At 43.0% G+C, this 22,335-nt stretch overlaps 1 protein-coding gene across 2 annotated transcripts in view; it reads left to right on the top strand.

Annotated features, from left to right (window-relative positions):
* SVEP1 (sushi, von Willebrand factor type A, EGF and pentraxin domain containing 1) overlaps positions 1 to 22,335 on the top strand; it is a 187,626-nt gene that overhangs the window by 127,755 nt on the left and 37,536 nt on the right. For both annotated transcript variants that reach the window (XM_061631879.1, XM_061631871.1), the window contains exons 33-42: positions 832 to 1,008; positions 2,199 to 2,283; positions 2,967 to 3,158; positions 4,785 to 4,952; positions 5,957 to 6,629; positions 7,268 to 10,062; positions 11,879 to 12,104; positions 13,710 to 13,865; positions 15,580 to 15,643; positions 16,927 to 17,100. In XM_061631879.1, the coding sequence (XP_061487863.1) occupies positions 832 to 1,008; positions 2,199 to 2,283; positions 2,967 to 3,158; positions 4,785 to 4,952; positions 5,957 to 6,629; positions 7,268 to 10,062; positions 11,879 to 12,104; positions 13,710 to 13,865; positions 15,580 to 15,643; positions 16,927 to 17,100 (4,710 nt within the window). The remainder of the gene's footprint in view (positions 1 to 831; positions 1,009 to 2,198; positions 2,284 to 2,966; positions 3,159 to 4,784; positions 4,953 to 5,956; positions 6,630 to 7,267; positions 10,063 to 11,878; positions 12,105 to 13,709; positions 13,866 to 15,579; positions 15,644 to 16,926; positions 17,101 to 22,335) is intronic.

Genomic DNA, 22,335 nt, shown 5'->3' with positions numbered 1-22,335 from the left:
CATACGCAGAAAAAGAAATGTTTAAATGGATGTGCCTCAAGATGGATTGCTTGCAGCATTGGCCACTTTTCCACAAAACACTAAAACAAATTTTGTATGTTTGTGCACAAGCTGTGTGCTGGATACATGCAGCTTAAGCATTATTCTAAACCTGGGCTCATGGTTTGTTGCTCCCCACAGTCTGAAGGCAGGCTTTCCAATGATGGTTTGTTTGGAAGAAACAAACTACAAGCACTGGTTCAGATGTAAAGCTAAGCCAGGTGCTCTGTGGTTTTGTTTCTCTGCTGACTAAGGGAGGAGCAAAGCAGGAGCATTCGAGATACATGCACTAGCACATTGTGGTTAAAACAAGCCACACAGCTTGGCTTAGCATTACATGCCACCATGACCATCATTTTGCTTTGTTGCAAAAATTAAACCCCAAGTTATATCCATGGTGCAATGGCAAAAAAGGGGTTGGCATGTGACCAGAATTTTGGCTTCCAGGTTTATATCCCAGTGCGTTGCACACTAGACAATTTAGAAGCAAATAAAATAAAAATAAAAAATGAAATATTGTTGGACCTGGAAAGGAAACAAATTTCTCTAAGTGGAAGGTGACCCAACTGCAGTATTGGTGAAGCCTCTGCAAAGAAAAAATGTGGTTAGAAATGTTCATTGAAGTGTTTTGTTTTTAAGTGTTTTATTTGTATATTCCCATGCTTTTGTGACTGGGCCTGTTTTCTTCCCAAGGTGCCTGCTTAAATGTTGCATGATTTGTTTTCATTTTTAAGCACATGAGCCACACCTGATGTCAGTAAGCTCTGTTTTACCTTGTGTCTGATTCCAAAGAACCAGTAAAATGCAAACGCCCAGGAGATCCTGAACATGGCCATTCGCATGGTGTAAACTACAGTGTTGGTAGTGAAATCAGTTTCTCATGTGATAAGGGCTACCAGCTGAAAGGAGTGAATAAAGTTACTTGTTTAGAGTTGGGAGAATGGAATCACCTGATACCATACTGTGAAGGTATTTTCTGCATGCATACTTTTCTGCTGTCCTGGGCTCCTGCTGGGAAGAAGGGCGGGATATAAATCAAATGACTGAATGAATGAAAGAAAATGTCAGGCACTTGAATGGCTGGTTGACTGGAATTTATTTATTTACTTATTTATTAGCAAGATTTATATACTGCTTAATAAAAAAAATTCTGAGTGGTTTATATAAGTTATCCTTGGAAAAAACCCCAAAGGTTACTATTTTTAGTTGATAAACCTCCTTTCACAGATGCCGGTACAGGTTGCTTACTTGAGGATATAACCGTGATGGGGGAGCCTTCTTGATCTCTTCAGATGGGGTTATTCAGTTAATCTCTGTGATGGCATTGAGGGGGCAGCTATGGAATGCCCTCTCCCGGGAAGTAAACCTGGCGCTGACACTTTGGCTCCAGGTTAAGACCTACCTATCTGCCTCAGCTTTTTTGAGTTGCTAGCATTAGTTTCTGTTTTTGTAAGGAGCTGGGGTTGCTCCCTAAGGTGTTTTTATGATTGAGCGTCTGTTGGTTTTAAGTATGTTTATTTGCTGTATCTGTTTCTTGGGTTGTTTTTTAATTGATCTGTAACTTGTCTTAAGATCATAAGATGAAGGGCAGGGTAAAAGTATACTAAGTAAATACATGAATAAAATGTTAAGGGCATAACTATATTACTGGCTTAAGATGATTGAGCAGTCATTCCCCCTAACAAAGGAATCCTGGGAACCCAGAGTCCTGTGAGAAGAGAATTTTCAGCACATTCACCAAACTACAATTCCCAGGATTCTTTGCTTGTGTGTGTATCAGTTTGTAGTGTAGATGTGACCTGAGAGGGTGTGAGATGCAGTGACTTTCTCTGTTGTACCTTCTTTGCAGAGTTTAGTGGCAGGATCCAGAAGTGCAGCAGAGGTGGAACTTATTTTGCATCTCTGCCCGTCATCCAATGCTTTCTGTTCCGCACTGAACCTATGTGTCCCTCTTGCTGTGACAGTATAAGAGCTAAGATTTTTCTGTCCTTCTACTATCCCAAAATAAAGGAAAGGAAAGCCTTACTAGATGTTAATATGAAGTGTTACATTTACACAAAACTAACAGTACAATTCTGTGCATGTCTACTGATTCGTTCACTGAGTTAAATTATGTTATTTAATCAGGATATTTTTTTAATCTTGTTTTTTTACCTAAGCTGTTTCCTGTGGCACACCAGTTGTTCCAGAAAATGGTGGCATCACTGGCTCAAATTTTACTTATGGTAGCAAAATAATCTACAGGTAGGAGGATTATTCTATGTTCTGTATTGAGAAAAGATAAAACTAAACTAAACTGCACATCAAAGAAATTGCTGAAAGAATTCTAGTCCTAAATGTGAAGTTGCCTGTTTCATGAGTTGCTTACTTCAGGATATAACCAAGATGAGGGAGCCTTTTTGGTCTCTCTTCTCTTCAGATGGGGTTATTAATTAATCTCCGTGATGGCACTGAGGGGGCAGCTGTGCAATACCCTCTCCTGGAAAGTAAACCTGGCACATTTGGGGGTTTGGGAGAGGGCAGGGTTTGGAAAAGGGCATTTGTTGTTGCTAAGAATAATGATGATGAAGAAGAAGAAAATGTAATATTAATATGGGGTTCACTGAGGTTTTGTACAAGCTAGAAAATGACTGTTGTGTGATGCAATACATATAGCTGCCAATTGGTATGAAATACTTTAAATGCTAGTCATAAATGGCAGGCACTGTTAAAATACAAATATGCTGCATTTGACACAAAAAGAGGCAGAATATGTTTTAACTGCACTACATATGATTATGTAATGTGTATATTGTTTTTGAATTGCATGCGCTATGTATGATTAATGCATTTATTATTTATTCCCTGCTAATATTGAGCTAACAGAGATGGTGGGAAAGAGCCATGTTCTTGTCCATATTTTTATTTGCTGTCTTGTCTAAATACAGGTGCAATAAAGGATACATTTTAGTAGGTGAAGAAGAAACAGTGTGTCTTGCCAGTGGCACATGGAATCATTCTTCTCCATTGTGTGAATTAGTAAAATGTCCCCTCCCAAAGGAAATAAGCAATGGAAAATATATAATGAGTGGCGTGACGTACCTTTCTAATATATCATACATCTGTGACATAGGCTATAGGTAATCAAGAAACCAAGATGCATTTAGTGTATTTTGTGATTTTGTTAAAAATGTAGAAATGATCTGAGTGGAAGTGCATATGCAAAATGATTCATCTGGATTTTAAAAAAATCTTTAATATGTTCTGTGTTTTATGTAAAATGTTGATGCTTCAGGAAAGGCCATATAGAATTATCTTGCTAACCTTTAATTCATTCTTCTTAGCACTAATCTTAAGTATGTTTAAAAAGCTTCACTAGGCAAAATCTCCAAATTACCTTATGACCAAAAAAGTTCTTATTTGTACCTTAAAGCCCACTAAAGGCTTAATAGCCTGTAATTAATTTAAAAAAAACTCTAGATAACTCAAAATTTTCCATTAAATATAGTGACTGAGAGCGGCTTGGATGTTACACTGGTATGAAGGGAACAGAAAATGCATATTTAGACTGTGATTGCAGAATTTATATCACATTTAACATGAGACATATTCCTTCTTCCACCTTGAATTAAAAATTTGGAAACTGAATTTGATCTAGATATTTTATATTTTTTGTTTATTTACGGACCATTACAGCCATATCTCTGCAGTTGGAATGCCTATCTACCTTTGTCAAATTTAAGGAAAAATCCTTATCAATGGCTACCAACTGTATAGCAGCAAACACCCACCACTACAATATCTGTTTCATGTACTCTCTTTTTTAAGTAATGTAAATCTTTTTCAAATAAAATATGTGCCATACCCCTCTTCAGTACTGGAGCAAAATGCTGAAAACCTAACCACAGTTCAGCTCACTTTCTATACCATGAAAAAAGGGTGTGTGGGATGTCACTGCTAGAGGTGGTGGTGGGAGTCTGCTGAATCAAGCCAGTGGCCCATCTAGTCCAGCATTCTGTTCTCACAGTGGCCAGTCAGATGCCTATGGGAAGCCCAGAAGCAGGATCAGAGTGCAGTCATACTCTCCCCATCTACAATTTCCAGAAACTGGCATTCAGAGGTATATTGCCTCTGACAATGGTGGTAGAACATTGTGGCTAGTAGCCATCAATAGCCTTATCTGCCATAAGATTAAGAATTACATTTGTCTAACCCTCTTTTAAAGCTATCCAAGTTGGTGAACATGGCTGCCTCTTGTGGGAGCAAATGTAATAGTTTAACTCTGCGCTGTGCGATGAAGTGCTTTCTTTTGTCTGTCCTGCATATTCCAACATTCAGCTTCCTTGGATGCCCACGAGTTCTTGTGTTATGAGAGACCAAGAAGAGCTTTTTTCTATCCACTTTTTCAACACCCTGCATCATTTTATACACCTCTATCATGTCTCCTCTTGCTCACCTTTTCTCTAAACTAAAAAGCCCCAAATGTTGTAACCTTTCCTCATAGGGGAATTGCTCCATCCCTTTAATTGTGTGTATGTGTGTATCCGCTGGATGTTGCATAATATACAAAAGCAAGTGTCCCCCTTTTTTAAAGGATTTTGTATCTGGCAAAGCTATACCTGTGGGAACCTTTAAACATGTTCCCTTGAACTGATAGTTGATTAAAGTTCAACATTTTCAAGGAAAGAAATGAGAGTTCTTTCTTTGATCTTATCATCTCCCATCATTTCCTCAAATCACTGTATGTTTGTATGTTTGTTTCATAGTCTTCAAGGAGCTTCCATACTTGTGTGTGAAGATTCGGCTAACTGGAGCAGCTTCCCTCCAGACTGTGAAATTGTTTCTTGTGGTCTGCCTCCTGTTATTAAAGATGCTGTTGTTACTGGAAGCAACTTTACCTTTGGAAACACCATCACCTATATGTGTAAGGAAGGGTATGTAAATGAGCTCTACTAGATTGGAATTCTTAAATAATACAAGTTGCCATCCTGTAAAGCAGGGGTGGGCAACCTGGGGCTCTTCAGCTACTGTTGGACTCCAGCTCCCATCAGCCCCAGTCAGCATGGCCAGTGGTCAGGGATGATGGGAGTTATAGGCCAACAGCATCTGGAGGACCACAGGTTTCCCATTCCCCTTATAATGTGTGGTGATTACTGGGAAACTCCTATATCACATCACTGAAAGGTAGTCTAGAGCAGGGGTGGGAAGCCTCAGGCCTGGTGGGCTAAATGCAGCCCTCTAGGCTTCTCTGTCTGGCTCCCAGACCTCTCCCCAGGCCACACCCTTCACTGACCCTCTTTTGCATCCTGAATGGTTTTGCCTGACTGAAAAGTGTCCTTGGACTCTGATAATGCATCTTGCTTGTATGCATGAGGATGTGGGGTTGTGAGTATGTATAGGGACTAGTCTACTGTACAAAAGCAACCATTTATATTGATTGTTTCACCTCCTTTTGCCTCTGGCTCCATCTACCAAGTGGCCCCTAGAAGGTTGCCTAGAAGAGAATGTGGCCCTCAGGCTGAAAAAGGTCTAGAGGATTCATTAATATTCATCCAATAAAACCTCAGCTACACTTAAATAGGAAAGATTATGTTTAAAGTTCATGAACAAATTTTTTTAGACCTAGCAATGCCATAAATATTTGACAAGTAAGTAACATGCATGATAAATGATACAGCCAAAACAAAGATAGCACTCATAAGTAGGTGGTTCTGCTTCCCCGCGTGATTGCACCCAATGAATTTTATTGGGGGGCGGAAATATTCCAGACATGTCAAAATGTTGTTGTAGCTGTAGCTTGTTTTATCTAGGGGCCCAGTGCATTTTTACAACTTTTTTTTTTACATAATGCGTACGTATTTATTTCAAGGCTCTTGTCAGACAGTAGAAGTCCATTGCATTATTAAGTCTAATGTTGCTATTCTTTTCCAATCCATAGCTACACATTAATTGGCCCTGAAACTGTGGAATGCTTGGCAAATGGCAAATGGAGCATGAATCACCAGCAGTGTGTTGCTGTTTCCTGTGATGAACCACCCCCTGTGGAACATGCTTCTCCGGAGAGTGGCCATCGGCTCTTTGGTGATGTAGCTATCTACTACTGTTCTGATGGGTACAGTTTATCTGGCAATTCCCAGTTACTATGTAATGCCCTGGGGAAATGGGTGCCCCCAGCTGGCAAACACATTCCAGAATGCATAGCTGACTTCTGTGAGAGACCAGTGTCTGTGTCATACAGCATCTTGGAAGCATCAAACAAGGCCAGATTTGTAGCTGGATCAGTTGTGAGCTTCAAGTGCATGGAGGGCTTTGTCTTGAACACTTCTGCTAGGATTGAATGTGTCCGGGGAGGCCAGTGGAAACCTTCCCCATCGACTATACAGTGTATTCCTGTTCGCTGTGGAGAACCACCAAGCATTAGAAATGGCTATGCGATTGGCACAAATTACAGCTTTGGGGCAATTGTGGCTTACAGCTGCGATAAGGGATACTATATTAAAGGAGAAAAGAAGAGGACATGTGAAGCAACAGGAACTTGGAGTGATACTATGCCTACTTGTCATCCAGTGTCCTGTGGAGAACCACCCAAACTTGCAAATGGAGTTATTGAGGTACTGCAAAGGCCTTGAACATATGCAACATTAACATTTGGAAGGTCCATTTGGTTAAAAATGCAGGCAAATGAACTTGAAAAATAATTAAAAACAGAATAGTTGATTATGGGAATGCATTAGTGTCAGAATTAGACTTCTAAAAATCAGATATGTGCAACTTAATCTGGTAAGTGCACTGCTTTTAAGGACACTGAGAAATCCAGAAAACATTTCACTGGCTGAGTTTTCTAAAACTCTTCCTGTACAGATGGTGGGCAGATTTGTACTGATACCAAGATGTATCTAATAACAGTGTTTTGTTTTCATTCATCCTCCATAAAAATGCTGGACACTGTTCTGGTGTACACACATGTAAATACACCTTTCACTTGAAATTTGTATGCTGTTGATAATGTATTCAGTATTTAGATTTTGGTGTTTCTGTTCATCTAGTCCAAAGAAATTGACTACAGAGCCAATGCATCTCATTAAGGCAAAAGCCTGGATTTGCTAGAATCTTTAAATATTTAAATGAATGAAATTAAAGTAGTTGTTCTTGCAATCAAACCCTTAACATTTTTGAATTATCAAAACTGTTATCCACTAGGTTTGTTACATTTTATGAGATGTAACATTTGCCCTGGCCCATTTTACAGGTTGCAACAGGACGTTTCTTTGGGAGTGAAGTGAGATATCGGTGCAATGCTGGTTACCAGCTGAATGGAAGTTCAACATTCTTTTGCCAAGCCAACCGCCAGTGGCATAGTGAAGCACCTCCCTCCTGCCTGCTCCTCAGCTGTGGAAAACCACCTCCTCTCCAGCATGGATTTAGCAAGGGAGAGAGTTTTAAAGTGGGAGCCAAGGTCAGGTTTTCTTGTGAGGAAGGCTATGTGCTGATAGGAGATGACTCCTGGACATGTCAGAACTCTGGAATGTGGACCAAAAAACAAAACCCCAAATGCGTCCCAACAAAGTGCTCAGAGCCACCGTTAATTGAGAATCAACTTGTCATGAAGGAGATGGCTGAACAAGTAGGTGTGGTGCAGTTTTCCTGCAAAGAGGGCTTCGTTTTGCATGGTGCCTCTGTACTTAAATGTTTGACTTCACAACAGTGGAATGATTCTTTCCCCGTCTGCCAAGTGGTACTGTGCCATAGGCCTCCTTACATTCCATTTGGGGATCCTGTGGTGTCTTCTCTCCATTTTGGCAGCAGAGTGAGCTACATGTGCATGGATGGATTTTTGCTGAAGGGAATTTCTACCATCAGTTGCCAAGCAGATGGTACATGGAGTTTCCCGCTGCCAGAATGTATTCCGGTGGAGTGCCCGCAGCCAGAGGAAGTTCAGAATGGCATTGTAGATGTGCAAGGCCTTACCTACCTCAGCACTGCACTATATAATTGTAAACCAGGCTTTGAGTTAGTGGGAAACATGACAATTCTTTGTGGAGAGGATGGCCATTGGCTTGGAAGGAAGCCTGTTTGCAAGCCTATTGAGTGTTCCAAGCCCAAGGACATTCAGAATGGCCAATATTCGTATGTTGACCTGCACTACAGACAGACCGTTACCTACTCATGTGACAGAGGATTCCAGCTTGAAGGGAAGAGTGTCATGAGCTGCTTAGAAACAAGGGAGTGGGATGCAGAAGTTCCATCTTGTAGAGCTATCAACTGTGATCCTCCACAGCCCATTGAGAATGGCTTTGTAGAAGGTGCAGATTACAGCTATGGTGCCATGGTAATATACAGCTGTATCCCAGGGTTCCAGCTCTCAGGTCTTGCTATGCAGACCTGTGAAGAATCAGGATGGTCTAGTGTTAGCCCAGTGTGCCTCCCAACAGATTGTGGCCTTCCTCCCCATATAGACTTTGGCGGATATGTAACTATTAGCAGCGATGAAAAGCTTTTTGACCATGAAAGAATGTTAGAAGAGGGGTTCCATACTGCTAGCCCACCTCTTTACTCTCTAATACTTGATAACCAAAAAGACATGCAAAGTTCTTCAAAGGCCGTTAATACTCTGCCATTCTCAGGCTACTTATATGGGACTACAGTATTGTATAGTTGCTACCCTGGCTATGAACTCTTGGGGAATTCCAAGCTAGCTTGCCAAGAGGATGGAATATGGAATGGCAGTGCTCCTATATGCATTTCCATACAGTGTGAATTTCTATCACCTCCAGAAAATGGCTTTGTACATTTCAGTGAGAACACCCTTGGTAGTTCAGTGAAGTATACCTGTAAACTAGGGTACATGCTGATTGGCTCAGACACAAGGCATTGTATGTCCAACAGGCAATGGAGTAATACAGCACCAACCTGTGAGATAGTTTCATGCACAGTGCCTAGCAGGCCCATGAATGGCACAGTAAAAGGGGAAGCTTATACTTATGGGAGTGTGATCCAATACGATTGTGACCCTGGGTTTCAGTTAAATGGTTCAGATAAGAGAACATGCCAAGCTGATCAAAAGTGGGATGGAAATGAGCCAATCTGCATTCCCATTTCCTGTGGCCAAATCCTCAATTTAGAGAATGGCCAAGTGATAGGAGAAGAATATACGTTCCAAAAATATATTGAGTACAGCTGTGAAGAAGGTTTCCTGCTGGAAGGGGACCAGAAGAGAGTCTGTCTTGCAGATGGAAGCTGGAGTGGGAGCTCTCCGCTTTGCAGAATGATCCAGTGTGCTGCCCCACTGACGATGCTTCATGGGCAAATTGCCGGGTCAGAATTTGGCTTTGGGAAGAGAATCGAGTATCACTGTGATGAAGGGTACATCCTGCGTGGTACATCTGTACTTATCTGTCAGGCTAATGGTAACTGGGATAGAGAAGCTCCATTCTGTGAGCCTGTCAACTGTGGGCCTCCTGATGACATCTCTCATGGCTTTCTGAACGGTTCAGCCTTCAGTTATGGGAAATATACAGAGTATGTCTGCTTCCCTGGTTATGAGTTACAGGGAAACCCAATGAGGCAGTGTATGTCTAATGGTCTGTGGAGTGGAAGAACCCCCTCTTGCCTCCCTTGTGAATGCCCTGTGCCAGTGATAAAGAATGGGGTAGTTAAAGGTAACAATTTTGGATGCGGTAAAAGCGCAGAGTTCCTGTGCCTGGAAGGTTTCAAACTGCTAGGACCTACAGAAATCACCTGTGAAGGTGCCGGCAGATGGAGCTCTGGATTTCCACACTGTGGGCAGATCTCATGCGGCTCTCCACCAGCAATCCCCAATGCATTCATCAATGGGAGCAGCTCTGTGGACCAGAATACCATAATTTATCATTGCGAACAGGGCTATGTGATACAAGGGAGCTCAGAATTGACATGTACAGACAAAGGAGTCTGGAGCAAGCCATATCCAAGCTGCACCTTACTGACTTGTGGACCACCACCGTCTGTGCTTCATGCAGTTGCAGTTGGAGAGTCACAAGCTTATGGGAGTAAAGTCCAGTACAGGTAGGAAGAACTTCTACATCTGTCTAAAAGTGTCTTTCTAAGAGTGCCTAATATTACATACAATACATGCGTACATACATATATTTAATAGGTGCTTCCCTGTGGTTGGCATACAGGAGGCTTCGAGGACAGTGATAAGTTAGCATCTCCTTCCACCCAGGATAGGCAGGGTCACATGATCAAGACAGAATTACACAGCCAGCCCCATATGCCCCTCCTAGTAGGGATGGAAAGATCTGTCAGTTTCGGTTCTCTCTCATTTTTCCAGTCTTAAATTCAATTCTCCACATTTCTGCTGCAATCTGCTGGGTTTTTTTAATTGACAATTCTCCAGCATTTTAGTGCATGTTATTATATATACATTTTTGTATGCATTGCTTGGTGAACTGCATCTCAAAATTTGAATAAGTAACAAATTTTGAAGGTTAGTTGTGTTTCAATTCTCATATTGTTTCGGAAAGTGCAAATTTGGTAGATTCTCGCCCATCCCTACTCTCCAGTTCCTTTTCCTACCTCATTTAGGACAGGGCATCCGTCCAGCTTCTGCTGCAATTCTGTCTAAAGGACTTTCTCTGTTGCTATTGTTTTCATCCAGCTTCTTCTTTCCTTTTCCCTATTTACTTTTCATCATTTTCTTGCCTTGTTTTAAAAACAAACAAAAAGACCTCTTGCCTCTCAGTCTGTTGTCTGTTCTTCTCCTGCTTCAACAGGAAAAGTCTGTAGTCTGCAAGAAAAAGGCAAATGCCGTATCAGAGTACTAAGATCTAAATCACGGACTGCATCTCTGGCAAAAGGACTCCCATTTCTAGAGAGAGACAGGAATCATGGCCCCAGAAGCCTCTTTTCATTCTAGAGCTTCTCCCCTCCCCTCCCTAGTGCCTTGTCCAGTCAGAAAGCTATAGCGAAGGCTGTGATCTTCACATACATACAAGTGGTCTCCTATATGAAGATTATTATTGTTTATTTATAAATTACATTTATACATTGCTTTCCACAGGAAAATATCTTAGAGCAATTTGCAAATAGGTAAAAAGCAAACCAGCATGACTTAAAACCAAATATATACAAAAAATAGAAACAATAGAACAAAATTCCTAAAAGTGTTCATCCAACAATAACTATAAGAAGGATGTATCTCCACCCCACTAAAAGATGAACACCATAAATTATAAAACAGTACAGTCTAAATTAACAACCAAAAGCTTGGGTAAACAGTAATAGCAGGGGCACATCTTGTTTTTTGTGGGCGAGGGGAGTGGTTCCCACCTTTTCCTCAGAGCACCAAATGTTATGGGCATTACCTTGGATGGACAATCTTATTGTGCTGCCCTCCACTAACCACCATGGGCATCTGCAGGGGGACCAAGGGGGGAGTTGCCCCCCCTGCATGAACCATAATCCCCAGATTCTCATATTTTATTTTTTAAAAGAGAAAGTTCCTGGCATTTGTTGAACGCGACATACGAGACAAAATGTGCAAGCACTAAATTTTTTAATTTTTTTTGAGAAACTTGCCTTCCCCACATTCAGTGTTTTACTTTGCCCTTTTTCCAAGAAAAAAATCCTGCAGACACCTGTGCTAGCCACCAGAGGGCTCCTGCTTCTGAGGAGCAACATGCCTCGGTCTGAGACCTGGATAATGCAAATAACGGAGGGCCAATGCAGCCGGCTCCCATTCCTCCCTCACTGTAGGTGGGATTGTTAAGCCATCAGACACATGTGGCCTTAGCAGACATGCCTTAGGATTTATTTCAGCAGATCAGAGTATGTAAGATGTTCTATCGCTTGTGACAAGAGTGTGTGTTGTATGTTACAGATGTCTGGAGGGTTACATGATGGAGACAGAAATGGATACATGTACCTGTCAGGAAGATGGACACTGGTCTTCTAATAGTATTTCCTGTTGCCTCAGAAAATGCCCCCTGCCCACAAATATAACCAATGTAATTATTTCTGGCAATGAATTCACTGTGAATAAGAGCATAGCCTTATCATGTCAAGAAGGGTATCTTTTGATTGGAAAAAGCATTTCCACATGCCAGGTAAAGATTTATCTTCCATGTGCTGTTTTAGCTTGAAAGTCCTTGTCTGAATATTCATATCTGTTCTTACTGAAGTCATTCCAAAAAGGCAAAAATTTCTTCTGTTTACACACCATATTGTTATCCTGCTAAATGTAAACCTAGCTGTACTGTTCTTTTAAAAATTGATCAATCTGAAAATAATCCTCCCCATAACCTCTTTATAACAGCACCATATTTGGCTGATAGCACAATCCTATACATGTCAGCTCTGAAGTAAGTTCCTGTGTTGTCATGTGAACTATTCCTGGGGATGTGTATATACGCTTGCTAGATGTTACTTTTAGATCAAGTTAATTCTGTTATTAGAACGGCCGGGCATTCCACACTATATCAACAACATTTGGCTCATTGGGATTGTGCCAAATTATCCTTATAGGAAGATAAGGCTATTAGTGGCTGCTACCTGAATACCAGTTGCTGGGAATCACAAGTGGGAGAGCATTGTTGCACTCAGAACCTGTTTGTGGGCTTCCCATAAGCACTTGCTTGTCCACTGTGAGAACAGGATGCTGAACTAGATGAGCCTTTGGCTCTTATGTGTCATAGCCACAAATTTTGTTGAAATTTTGCAGAGACATTCTACAGAAATGTATCCACAGCCATTTTTTAAAAAATCTTATCAATGGGGGCAAAGCCACATCCCTCTGAAAATGTGTTCAGTATCACATTTGTCATTAAACTAGTGCACATTCTTTTTGCTCATGAGATGAGATGCAGTTTTTGGAGGGGTGTGACCCCAGCGCTCGTGAGTGAGAGATGATGATAATGATGGTTTTGCTGTAGATATGTTTCAACATGTATAATTACTGCAAATTGTAGAATGAATTGATTACTATGACGTAAATATCATTTGTTAATTTGGCATGGAATGGCCTAGACAGTTTTTGTCTTCAGAATTCTGAATATTTAAAATAAAAAATGTGATTAATTAAGAAGAAGCACTTGCTCCTACATAAAGAACGGCTGAGCAGAAGTTATTTACCCTTATTATTCAAATTGTATTTGCTATGTGAAATAACACCTTTCTGCTAGCCACCAGATATTTTGCTTTTCACTTGTCTTACTCAAAAAATACAAATTGCAATCCAGGGAATTGCAGTACATGCATACCTTCACCCCATTCTAAAGCCCTGTATGCATTCTGTTTCGCATACAGAGTCTCTGCACTTCTGTAAAATTATGCATATGCATTGCAGAGTTGCTGCTTCTACAAAAGATGCAAATATGTGCCCCTTCAATGAAAAAAACAGAGAAGCTGTTGGCACCAGGGAAGCCATCAATGGGCATCACATTGCCTGTTGGAAATCAGTGGCTGGGGTTTTGCACCAAATTGCAAGCGGCTTTTGAAACTCATGAGTATTTTTATAGCAATTTTCAATTAACACTGGGGCACTGCTCTATTGAAAAGGAAAACAAAAGCCTTACTCTGACATACTATCCTTGCATGCATGTTAAGAAGTTAGCTATCCTTAAAGCTGTTTATACTTCATATATGTTGTTGATAGTTAAATTGCTTTAATGTTGCTTAGCAAGCCAATGAGATACTTTCCCCCCTCTTTCTAGAATAATGGTAACTGGATGCCATTATTTTCAAGTGATATCTGTGCACCTGTGTCCTGTGGAGAGCCTGAAGCTCCAGAATATGGAATAACAATTGGCAACAGATACAGTTACAGAGACAAGGTCCTTTATAAATGCAGTTCTGGTTATGAGCTGGAAGTAAGTCCATTAAATCTCTTCTACATTCTAGAAGCTAGCATGTTAGATCTAGATCAGGAAGTTAATCCAGATCCCTTGCACTAGTTATTCTTTGTTAGGATAGTTTCTCACACTGTCATTTGATCTTGGGTAGAGGAACCTGAGAATAAAATGCAGATGTGCCACATCTGTTATGAAGGGTATACATGTATCTTATGTGCCAATTTTCTCATTAAAATACAGGAAGTAGCAAGCCTATTTTTTAAAGAATTAAGAGCCAAATTGTGTGCATGCACCTTTCAAAACTGGGGCAGCATATGTGTATTTTGTACTTGGATAACTGAACCCAAGTAGAATTACCGTTTGGGAACCTTCTGTTAGTTATAGCTGAGTCTGCAAACAGGAACTATGGCTGGATATGTAACACATTGAGATGCAAATGAGCTGGTAGTTCTGAGATGAGAGAATGGACTGTAGCACTTCAGACTGTAGGTAGAAAAAACAACAACCCTGCAAGTAGGGAACTAGCATATTAGGGAAAGGGCTAGGTCACCTTTCATCCTGATGTGCTAATTTTCTACTTGTTCAGAGTTATTTACATAAGGAAGCATTGGAAAATAATATTCCCCACTTGCAGTTTGAAAGTGATACAGTCTGCTCTGCCTCCTCAGGATTCTGTCATCTCTTTCTGTTGCTTGTGCAGATCAGTCCATTAACAATGTATGCTATGGGGCTGCCTTAATGATTCTACCTACTCTAACACACCAAAAATGCTGTACATTTACTGTTAGTAATAAAAATGTAATACTTTGGGAGAGGGTTTATTTATCATTGTGTATGCTCCCCTTGTATAAACAAACTTCCAATAATAATAAAAACTCACTATAATAATAAAATATAAAATACATTGAAACTCAGTGACAAAAGATGAATACAGCAGTATCAAGAAGAAAAGCTGACAGACTAGTTTAGATGACACAAGTGGGATCTGCAACAAAATGTTACAGTGGAGAGTACTCCCATTCATGATTTTAGTCAGCCAGACCATACTCTTTTCCAGAATACTCCATTCCTTCTCCCACATACTCAATATTCCATGCCCATTGCTCAGTCCTCATTGAGCTGTTTGGGGGGTACTCCACTCTTCATTTTTTCCGTAAAGATTTTTGCACGTACTCAAACCTTGGGGTTCCTCCCAAACTTGCTGATCTCTCTCTCTTTTTAGGATAAGCACTCAAAGAATGAGTTCACTATATTAATATATAGGGTGTTGGAAGGCCTGGCACCCAAAAGACATAAAAATTTGGCACCAGGTGAGCCTCCTGCATTCTGCATGTGGGGTGCCAAAACTGAAAAGGCTGCCTCTCTATCCACTAACCATCTCTCTTCAGAAGGGACCAGTTATCATAACACACGGACAGGCTCACAAGAGAATACTTTCTTTTCCATAGCGCTTTTATACTACTGTTATTCCTTGACTTGTATCTAGTGGCAGCTTGGTACAATCAGTCTTACTTTCCCTTCCTATCCCTCTGCAGTTCCAGAGGCTGGTGTCCTCCTGAACAGTGTGGGCTTTGTAATATGGGGTTTCAGTGAGAGAGATGAATCTCCTAAGTGGCAGAACCTTGTGCAAATTTAACCCCATTGGTATAAGATTCCTCCACTTGATTTCAGATATGAGAAAAAATGATGTATATTTGCTGCTGTTTTCTGAATTGTTCTCTTTGCCTGGTAGGGTGATGCAGAACGTATTTGTCAAGCAGATGAACTCTGGAGTGGAGCAACACCAGTATGCAGAAGTGAGCATTCATTTTATCAGATGTCAAACACAGTTTGAATATGGCTTTTTAAAGAAAAATAGGAATATATTATGTTGCTTTTGCCAGGGAAGCTCAGTTTCTTTCGAATATCAGTTAAATATCATTTAATTCTAAGAGAGAAGAATAAATGACAGAATTTGTAGGAGTATCTTGTAATTGGCTCTGGTACCTACTTTTTAGAAAGTTCCAGTTTTCAAATCTCAGATTGTATAAATCACTGGAATTTCAACTGATCACCTTACCCAGCAATTTTCTGGAGTCACACATGGGATAAAATACAGACATGAAGCTCACCTTGCTACCCATTTACATTGTTGGTAGGCTTTATGAATCCTTTCAAATATTGTTGGACTACAACCCCAGTCATCCATTATGACTGGCTATGTGGACTGGGCGAATGGGAATTGTAGTCCACTACATATGGAGGGCACCACATTGCCTACCCTGCTTTATACTACCCACAAAAGCTGCAGAATTTACTCAGTGGGAGAGGCAGCAATATAATCAGGAGTCTGCATAATCAGGTGACTGCCAAAAAATATTATATCCAGGCATTCAGCACATACCTCCAAGTTAGATACCTCCTTGTAGTATTTGGTGGTTTTTACATTTATTTTATTTTGTGGTTAGGGGTTTTTTTGCCCTTAACAAAGGCTGAGTCTGAACTTCAGTATCTTAAAACATATTAAAATGAGGCTTAATTGCATGGGACATAAACCATCCCCATTCCATAAGGCGGGGTGGGGATCCTGTGGCCCTCCAGATGTTGCTGATCATCTCTGCCCATTGGCCATGTTGGCTAGGACTGATGGTCATTGAAGTTCAGCAACATCTGAAGAGCCACAGGTTACCCATCTCTGCCATAGGGCATAATTTAACATCATTTGTCTACTGGATGTAATATTTTTTTTTGGAAGCCAGTCACTTTGATGCAGAGCCCTAAGTGCATCACTGCCTCCTCCACAAATGAATTCTGCAGCTTTTGTGGACAGTGGAAAGCAGCCAGCTGTGTATTGGGTTGGATGTAGTGTTATACATCTTGCCATTATCTTGAATGAGTTCCTTTCGGTTCCATACTGAGATGCCGTGATGCTGACCCAATCATGCTCCCAGTTATTAATCAGCTGCAAACACATTCATGAGGATCATCCACAAACCCATTCATATCAGAGAAGTAAACAAAGCTAAGAAGTATGTGTGTTGGTTAGCTTCTTTCTGTAAATAAACAAGAATAAAAAGATCATGTGTGTGTTCACATTCAGAGATATCCTGTGGCCCTCCCGAAGTGGTAGATAATGGATCTGTTATCAGCAAAGATTTTTTGTTTGGAGATGAAGTTCTGTACAATTGTGATCCAGGATATGAGTTACAAGGGCCAGCTCGAAGGATCTGCCACGTTAACAAGAAGTGGAGCCCCTCAGCCCCTGCATGTGTGAGTAAGTAAAGATCAGTGCTTATGGACAACAGTTTTTCAACAGAGATGTATAGCACGTTAGCTAAATGGCAGTGGAAGCATATAGCCCTCTCCTGCCAGTGGCTACCAAAAGTAAAGCTATGCTGACAGTCATGCAACAAGGGAGATGGGAAATATATCTCTTAGTTTTTTTAAAAAAAATATTATAACTATTATTTTGTATATTATTTATTGCATTTATGAATCACCTTCCTCCAAATGGAGCACAGGGCAATGTACAACAAAAGATAAAACAACAAAATACATCAAATAACCAAAAATAGCTATGCAATAACAGAGTCATTTTCCATAGGAGGTGGGCCATCACTGTGGGAAATAGTTCCACCTATCGTGCGAAGGCAAGAATGTTTTTGAAGTCAAGACTAGGGACGTCATGCCCCTCCCACTCTCCAGTTCATTCTTGCCTTCGTACGAACAAGATTGGAATTTCACATAGCATTTAGCTAAGTCTCGTATTTGTTTGTCTATTTGTCTTTAAAGCCTTTTTTCCGTTTTTGTGTCTAGCATACTGAGGGTCCCCTTTGAGACCGCGGCTGCGGCTCTCTTCGCCCTTTCCTCAGAGCTATTCCATTTATTTTATTTCCTTGACTGGGGGCTCCCTCTGAGACCGCGGTTGCGGATCTCTTTGTTTTGGCAGTTTCAAGCCCCCTCCCCCCCCCCGGCTCTGTCGTATCCGTAGCCAGGGGGCTCCCTCAGTGACCGCGGCTGCGGTTCTCTTTTTTGATCGCTTTTGAGCGCTTTTGACCCTCTCTCCCCCCCCTGATCTGTTGCCGCGGCTGCGGCTTATCCGATCTCAGCGGGAGCTTGCAGCTGCGGCTCCCGCTGTTACTCCTTTGCCTCAGATCGCCCTCGCTACGTGGCTTAAATCCCACTGCAAAGGGCTTTACAGACCGCGACGGCGGCTCTCTCTGCGGCGGCTGCCGTTTTTTCCCCTACCTGCTTCCTTCCGGGGATTTTCCAGAGCCGCTACTGCGGTTTTCGGCGAGACCGTGCTGGGCAGCCCTTCCCCCAGTTCACTTCCGACGGCCGCCATTGCTTCTTCCCTCTCCGCCATTTTTTCCCGCTCTTTTTTTCCGGGCGCCATTTTTTCCTTTTGATTTTGAATTTCCCGCCCTTTTTGTTCTCCTTATTATCGGATACCTCCCCTGCAGGCTATCTATCCGTACGTTTGTGTATATGTGCTGCTGACAAATTTACACGGCTGATTTACACACATTACTGTGGCTGTAATCATAGTGGCTGAATTATATTATCAAGGCTGGAGCTCCAATCCTAGTGGGCTGGATTGTATTATCAAGGCTGGAGCTTTAATCCTAGTGGCTGGATTACATTATCAAGGCTGGAGCTTTAATCCTAGTGGCTGGATTATATTATCAAGGCTGGAGCTTTATATCAGTGGCTGACTTGTACTAAACCTGATTTATATTGTATATCCTGCCCCCTCTGGGGCCGTGAACAAGCCAATAACCCAGCCTACAGCACTAATCTGAGTGTGCCAACTCTAAAACAGCCTATATTATATTAACGCTGAGACCTCAGTGCATTCTGCCCCCTCTGTGGCAGTGCATTTCGCCATCTGCCAGTGTATCCTACCCCCTCCGTGGTAGTACGCTATGCCAGTTCGGGTCTTTACATCCTGCCCCCTCCGTGGCAGTGTACTGCACCCAGGTTTATATAAGATGGCAGAACAGCCAGGCATGTCACTATCAACACACATGGTGCCAGATCAGCCAGACATGCCACAATCAGCCAAGCCACAACATCATAACACGTCTAAGACCAGACATGCCAAAGCACTGGCTAAGACAAAACATCTTTCCAGCCATAGTAAACCAAAGCGCCCTCGTTATGTCTCTGTGCCAACCACCACCACAGCACAGACACACGTAAGTGATATTTTCCATTCTCCTGCTACTGCCTCTGACGAGGAAGAGTTTGTTGGCTTTCCCGCTCACTGTTCGCCTAACGAACCTACCGCTGGCTTACCGCCTCAGACATCTGTTCCAACAGTTCACCAGGCACATACATCTCCCACATCTGGTCTGCAGCTGTCTCCTGATTTCCTCTCCCAACTCCAAGCCATGCTGGCTTTTTTCACACGAATGCAGTCACTACCACAAGTTCCTGCCATACCCCCACTCAACATGGACCAACGTGCGTGCCATGAAGCTCATCCTTCCTGCTCACCAGATCCCTTTGATGTAGCCAGAGGCAGATGTACGGACGAAGCCTCGTATGCGGAGGAGTCAACTTTCACTGACCATGTTGAAGGAGACGACTGGAGCGACTATTCAGATCATGAGGAGGATACATCGTATCGCTTGTTCAATACCTCAGATTATCAACCGCTAGCACGTAGGGTACTTCATACCCTTGGTCTCCAGACTGCGCCTTCAACTTCGTCCGCCCCAGCTATCAAAGGAGCCAAGGTCCTCAAATCCCCTGCACCTACTGAACACTACATCCCGGTGCCGGACCCAATTGCCAAATTAGCCTCCGAAGAATGGGCCCACCCACTCAAAGCTCGACGCTTCAAGAACCTGGCTGACAGACTTTACGCCCTAGCCCCAGACTTTGCCACCAAGTTAGATGTCCCTGGCATAGATGAACCAATCGCTCGCCTTGTTTCACGATCTCTTTTGCCCAGGGAAGGGGAATCCCACCTAAAAGATACTACTGAGCGTCGAATAGACTTCGCCCTCCGCAAGAATCACGAGGCCACTGCCCTAGCCATGCGTGCCTCCGCTTCAGCCTCCATCTTCTCCAGAGCATCTATGATGTGGATGGATGACCTTCTAGAGGATGCTAACCCTGATCCTGTCGCCTTCAAAAGAGCACTATTGAAATTACGTAAGACAGCAGCTTTTGTGGCCGATGCCACTTTGGATGCCACCCAATTAGGGGCACGAGCCATGACGACTCAAATAGTCGCTCGTCGCACCCTCTGGCTTCGCCACTGGCAAGCTGATTCAGCGGCCAGACTGAACCTGTCCAAGGCTCCTTACTCCGGATCTCTACTCTTCGGTGAGGAAGCTCTAAAGGCAGTTCTGGTTGATCCAAAAGATGCCCACAAACCGGTTCTGGCCACAGTCAAGAACGTCGACCACAGGCCCTTCAGGCGATTTTCCTCCTTTCGTTCCAACCAGTCCTTTCGAGGAACACGGCCAGGAGGACGAGGCCGCGACTTCAGACCCTATGACCCCAACGCATTCAGGGGCTCCTGGAACCGACGCTTCCAAGGCAGAGGTCAGTACCAAGGGCGCAGGGGCAACTCATCATCCTCATATAAGGGAGGCCCCCGCCTACTCAAGTAGTATTAACGTCCTCCCCATAGGCGGCAGATTACTTAATTTTGGAGATCGATGGCTACGCCTTACTACGGTCTCCTGGATCAGGGACCTTTTCACTCATGGCTATAACATAGAGTTCTGGGCAACCCCACCAGACAGATTCCATCCTTCTCCTTGCCCAAGGGCACCAGCCAGGCACAACATCATGCAGACAGCTATACATCACCTCATGGACATAGCGGCGATAGAGCCAGTTCCCACAACTGAGAGGTCGGAAGGGGTGTACTCCCTCCTATTTGCTGTGCCAAAACGAGATTTATCTTGGAGGGCGGTATTGGACCTCAAGTTTGTCAACCGTTTTGTAACATACCGCAGGTTCAAAATGGAATCTCTCCATTCCATTACCGAGAGTCTGCATGAAGGAGACTTCCTGGCTTCTATCGACCTTAAGGAAGCGTATCTCCATGTGCCCATTTGCATAGCCCACAGAAAGTTTCTTCGGTTTGCCTTTGGCCACCAACATTTTCGATATAGAGCGATGCCATTTGGCCTCTCCTCTGCTCCAAGAGTATTTACCAAGGTGCTACTCATCCTAGTGGCTTACCTTCGGACCCAAGGGGTTCATATCTACCCATATTTGGATGATCTGCTAATACGGTCCAAGTCTGAAGAGCTGGCTCATCATCATTTAATGATCACCCTCAATGTTTTGCAGACCTACGGCTGGCTTGTCAACTTCGACAAAAGCCATCTCCAACCAACCCAACGCCTACTACATCTTGGGGCAATGTTGGACACCCTGCAGGCAATGGTCTTCCTGGCTCCAGATCGCATCACTGCCATCACAAGCATCGCAATGTCCCTGATGCAACAAACATCCGCAGACATCATGCTTCTCGCCAGAGCGCTCGGGATGTTTATCTCCACAATCCACATTGTGCCCTGGGCTCGAGCCCACACTCGGCCCCTTCAGTGGACTCTGTTGCCTTTTCAAAAAGACATTGCCAGCTCCAACCATCGCAAAGTTCGTTTGAGCCCCACTCTGTGCCTCTCCTTCCGCTGGTGGACCAAGGTTCAACACCTCTCCAAGGGCACGTCGTTCAGAGAACCCCGCAGAACCATCGTGACCACAGACGCCAGCCTCATAGGTTGGGGAGCCCACTGTAACTCCCAGTACGTTCAGGGGGTTTGGCCCAACGCAGAGCAATCTCGAAGCATCAACTGGCTGGAACTAAAGGCTGTCCACTTGGCTTTATGTCATTTTCAGTCTCTGTTCCCTTTGCATCATGTGCTCATTCGAACAGACAACACGTGTGTAAAATCACATTTGAACAGACAGGGGGGCACCAGGTCTCGTCCTCTGCAGGACTTAGCCTCCCTCATCTTTGTCTGGGCAGAACAACATCTACAATCCCTGAAAGCAGAGCACCTCAGAGGGATTTGGAATGTGACAGCAGACTGGCTCAGCAGACAACAGGTCTTTCCGGGAGAATGGAAACTTCATCCAGCCATGTTCCATCGTCTCCAGTGTCGGTTCGGCGCCCTCTCAGTCGACCTGTTTGCTTCCAGTCGCAATTGCCAGCTTCCCAGGTACTTTGCCCGATACCTGGACTCAACAGCAGAAGCAGTGGATGCTCTGACAACACCGTGGCCAGACGGTCTATTGTACGCCTTTCCTCCCATACCATTGTTAGCCAAAACCTTGAGGAAGGCACGAACCGAAAGGGCACAGCTGGTTCTGATAGCACCATTTTGGCCACGCCGACCGTGGTTCTCAGATCTTCTGGCAATGTCAATGATGGATCCTTGGACACTTCCAGTAACGCCAGACCTCCTATCCCAGGGTCCAGTACTGCACCAGGACCCTACTTGGCTCAATCTAACAGCGTGGCGTTTGAACGGAGACA

Source organism: Rhineura floridana, chromosome 1 (genome assembly GCF_030035675.1).
Source record: "Rhineura floridana isolate rRhiFlo1 chromosome 1, rRhiFlo1.hap2, whole genome shotgun sequence".
Lineage (NCBI taxonomy): Eukaryota > Metazoa > Chordata > Lepidosauria > Squamata > Rhineuridae > Rhineura > Rhineura floridana.
This window is presented reverse-complemented; position numbering and strand designations above follow the sequence as displayed.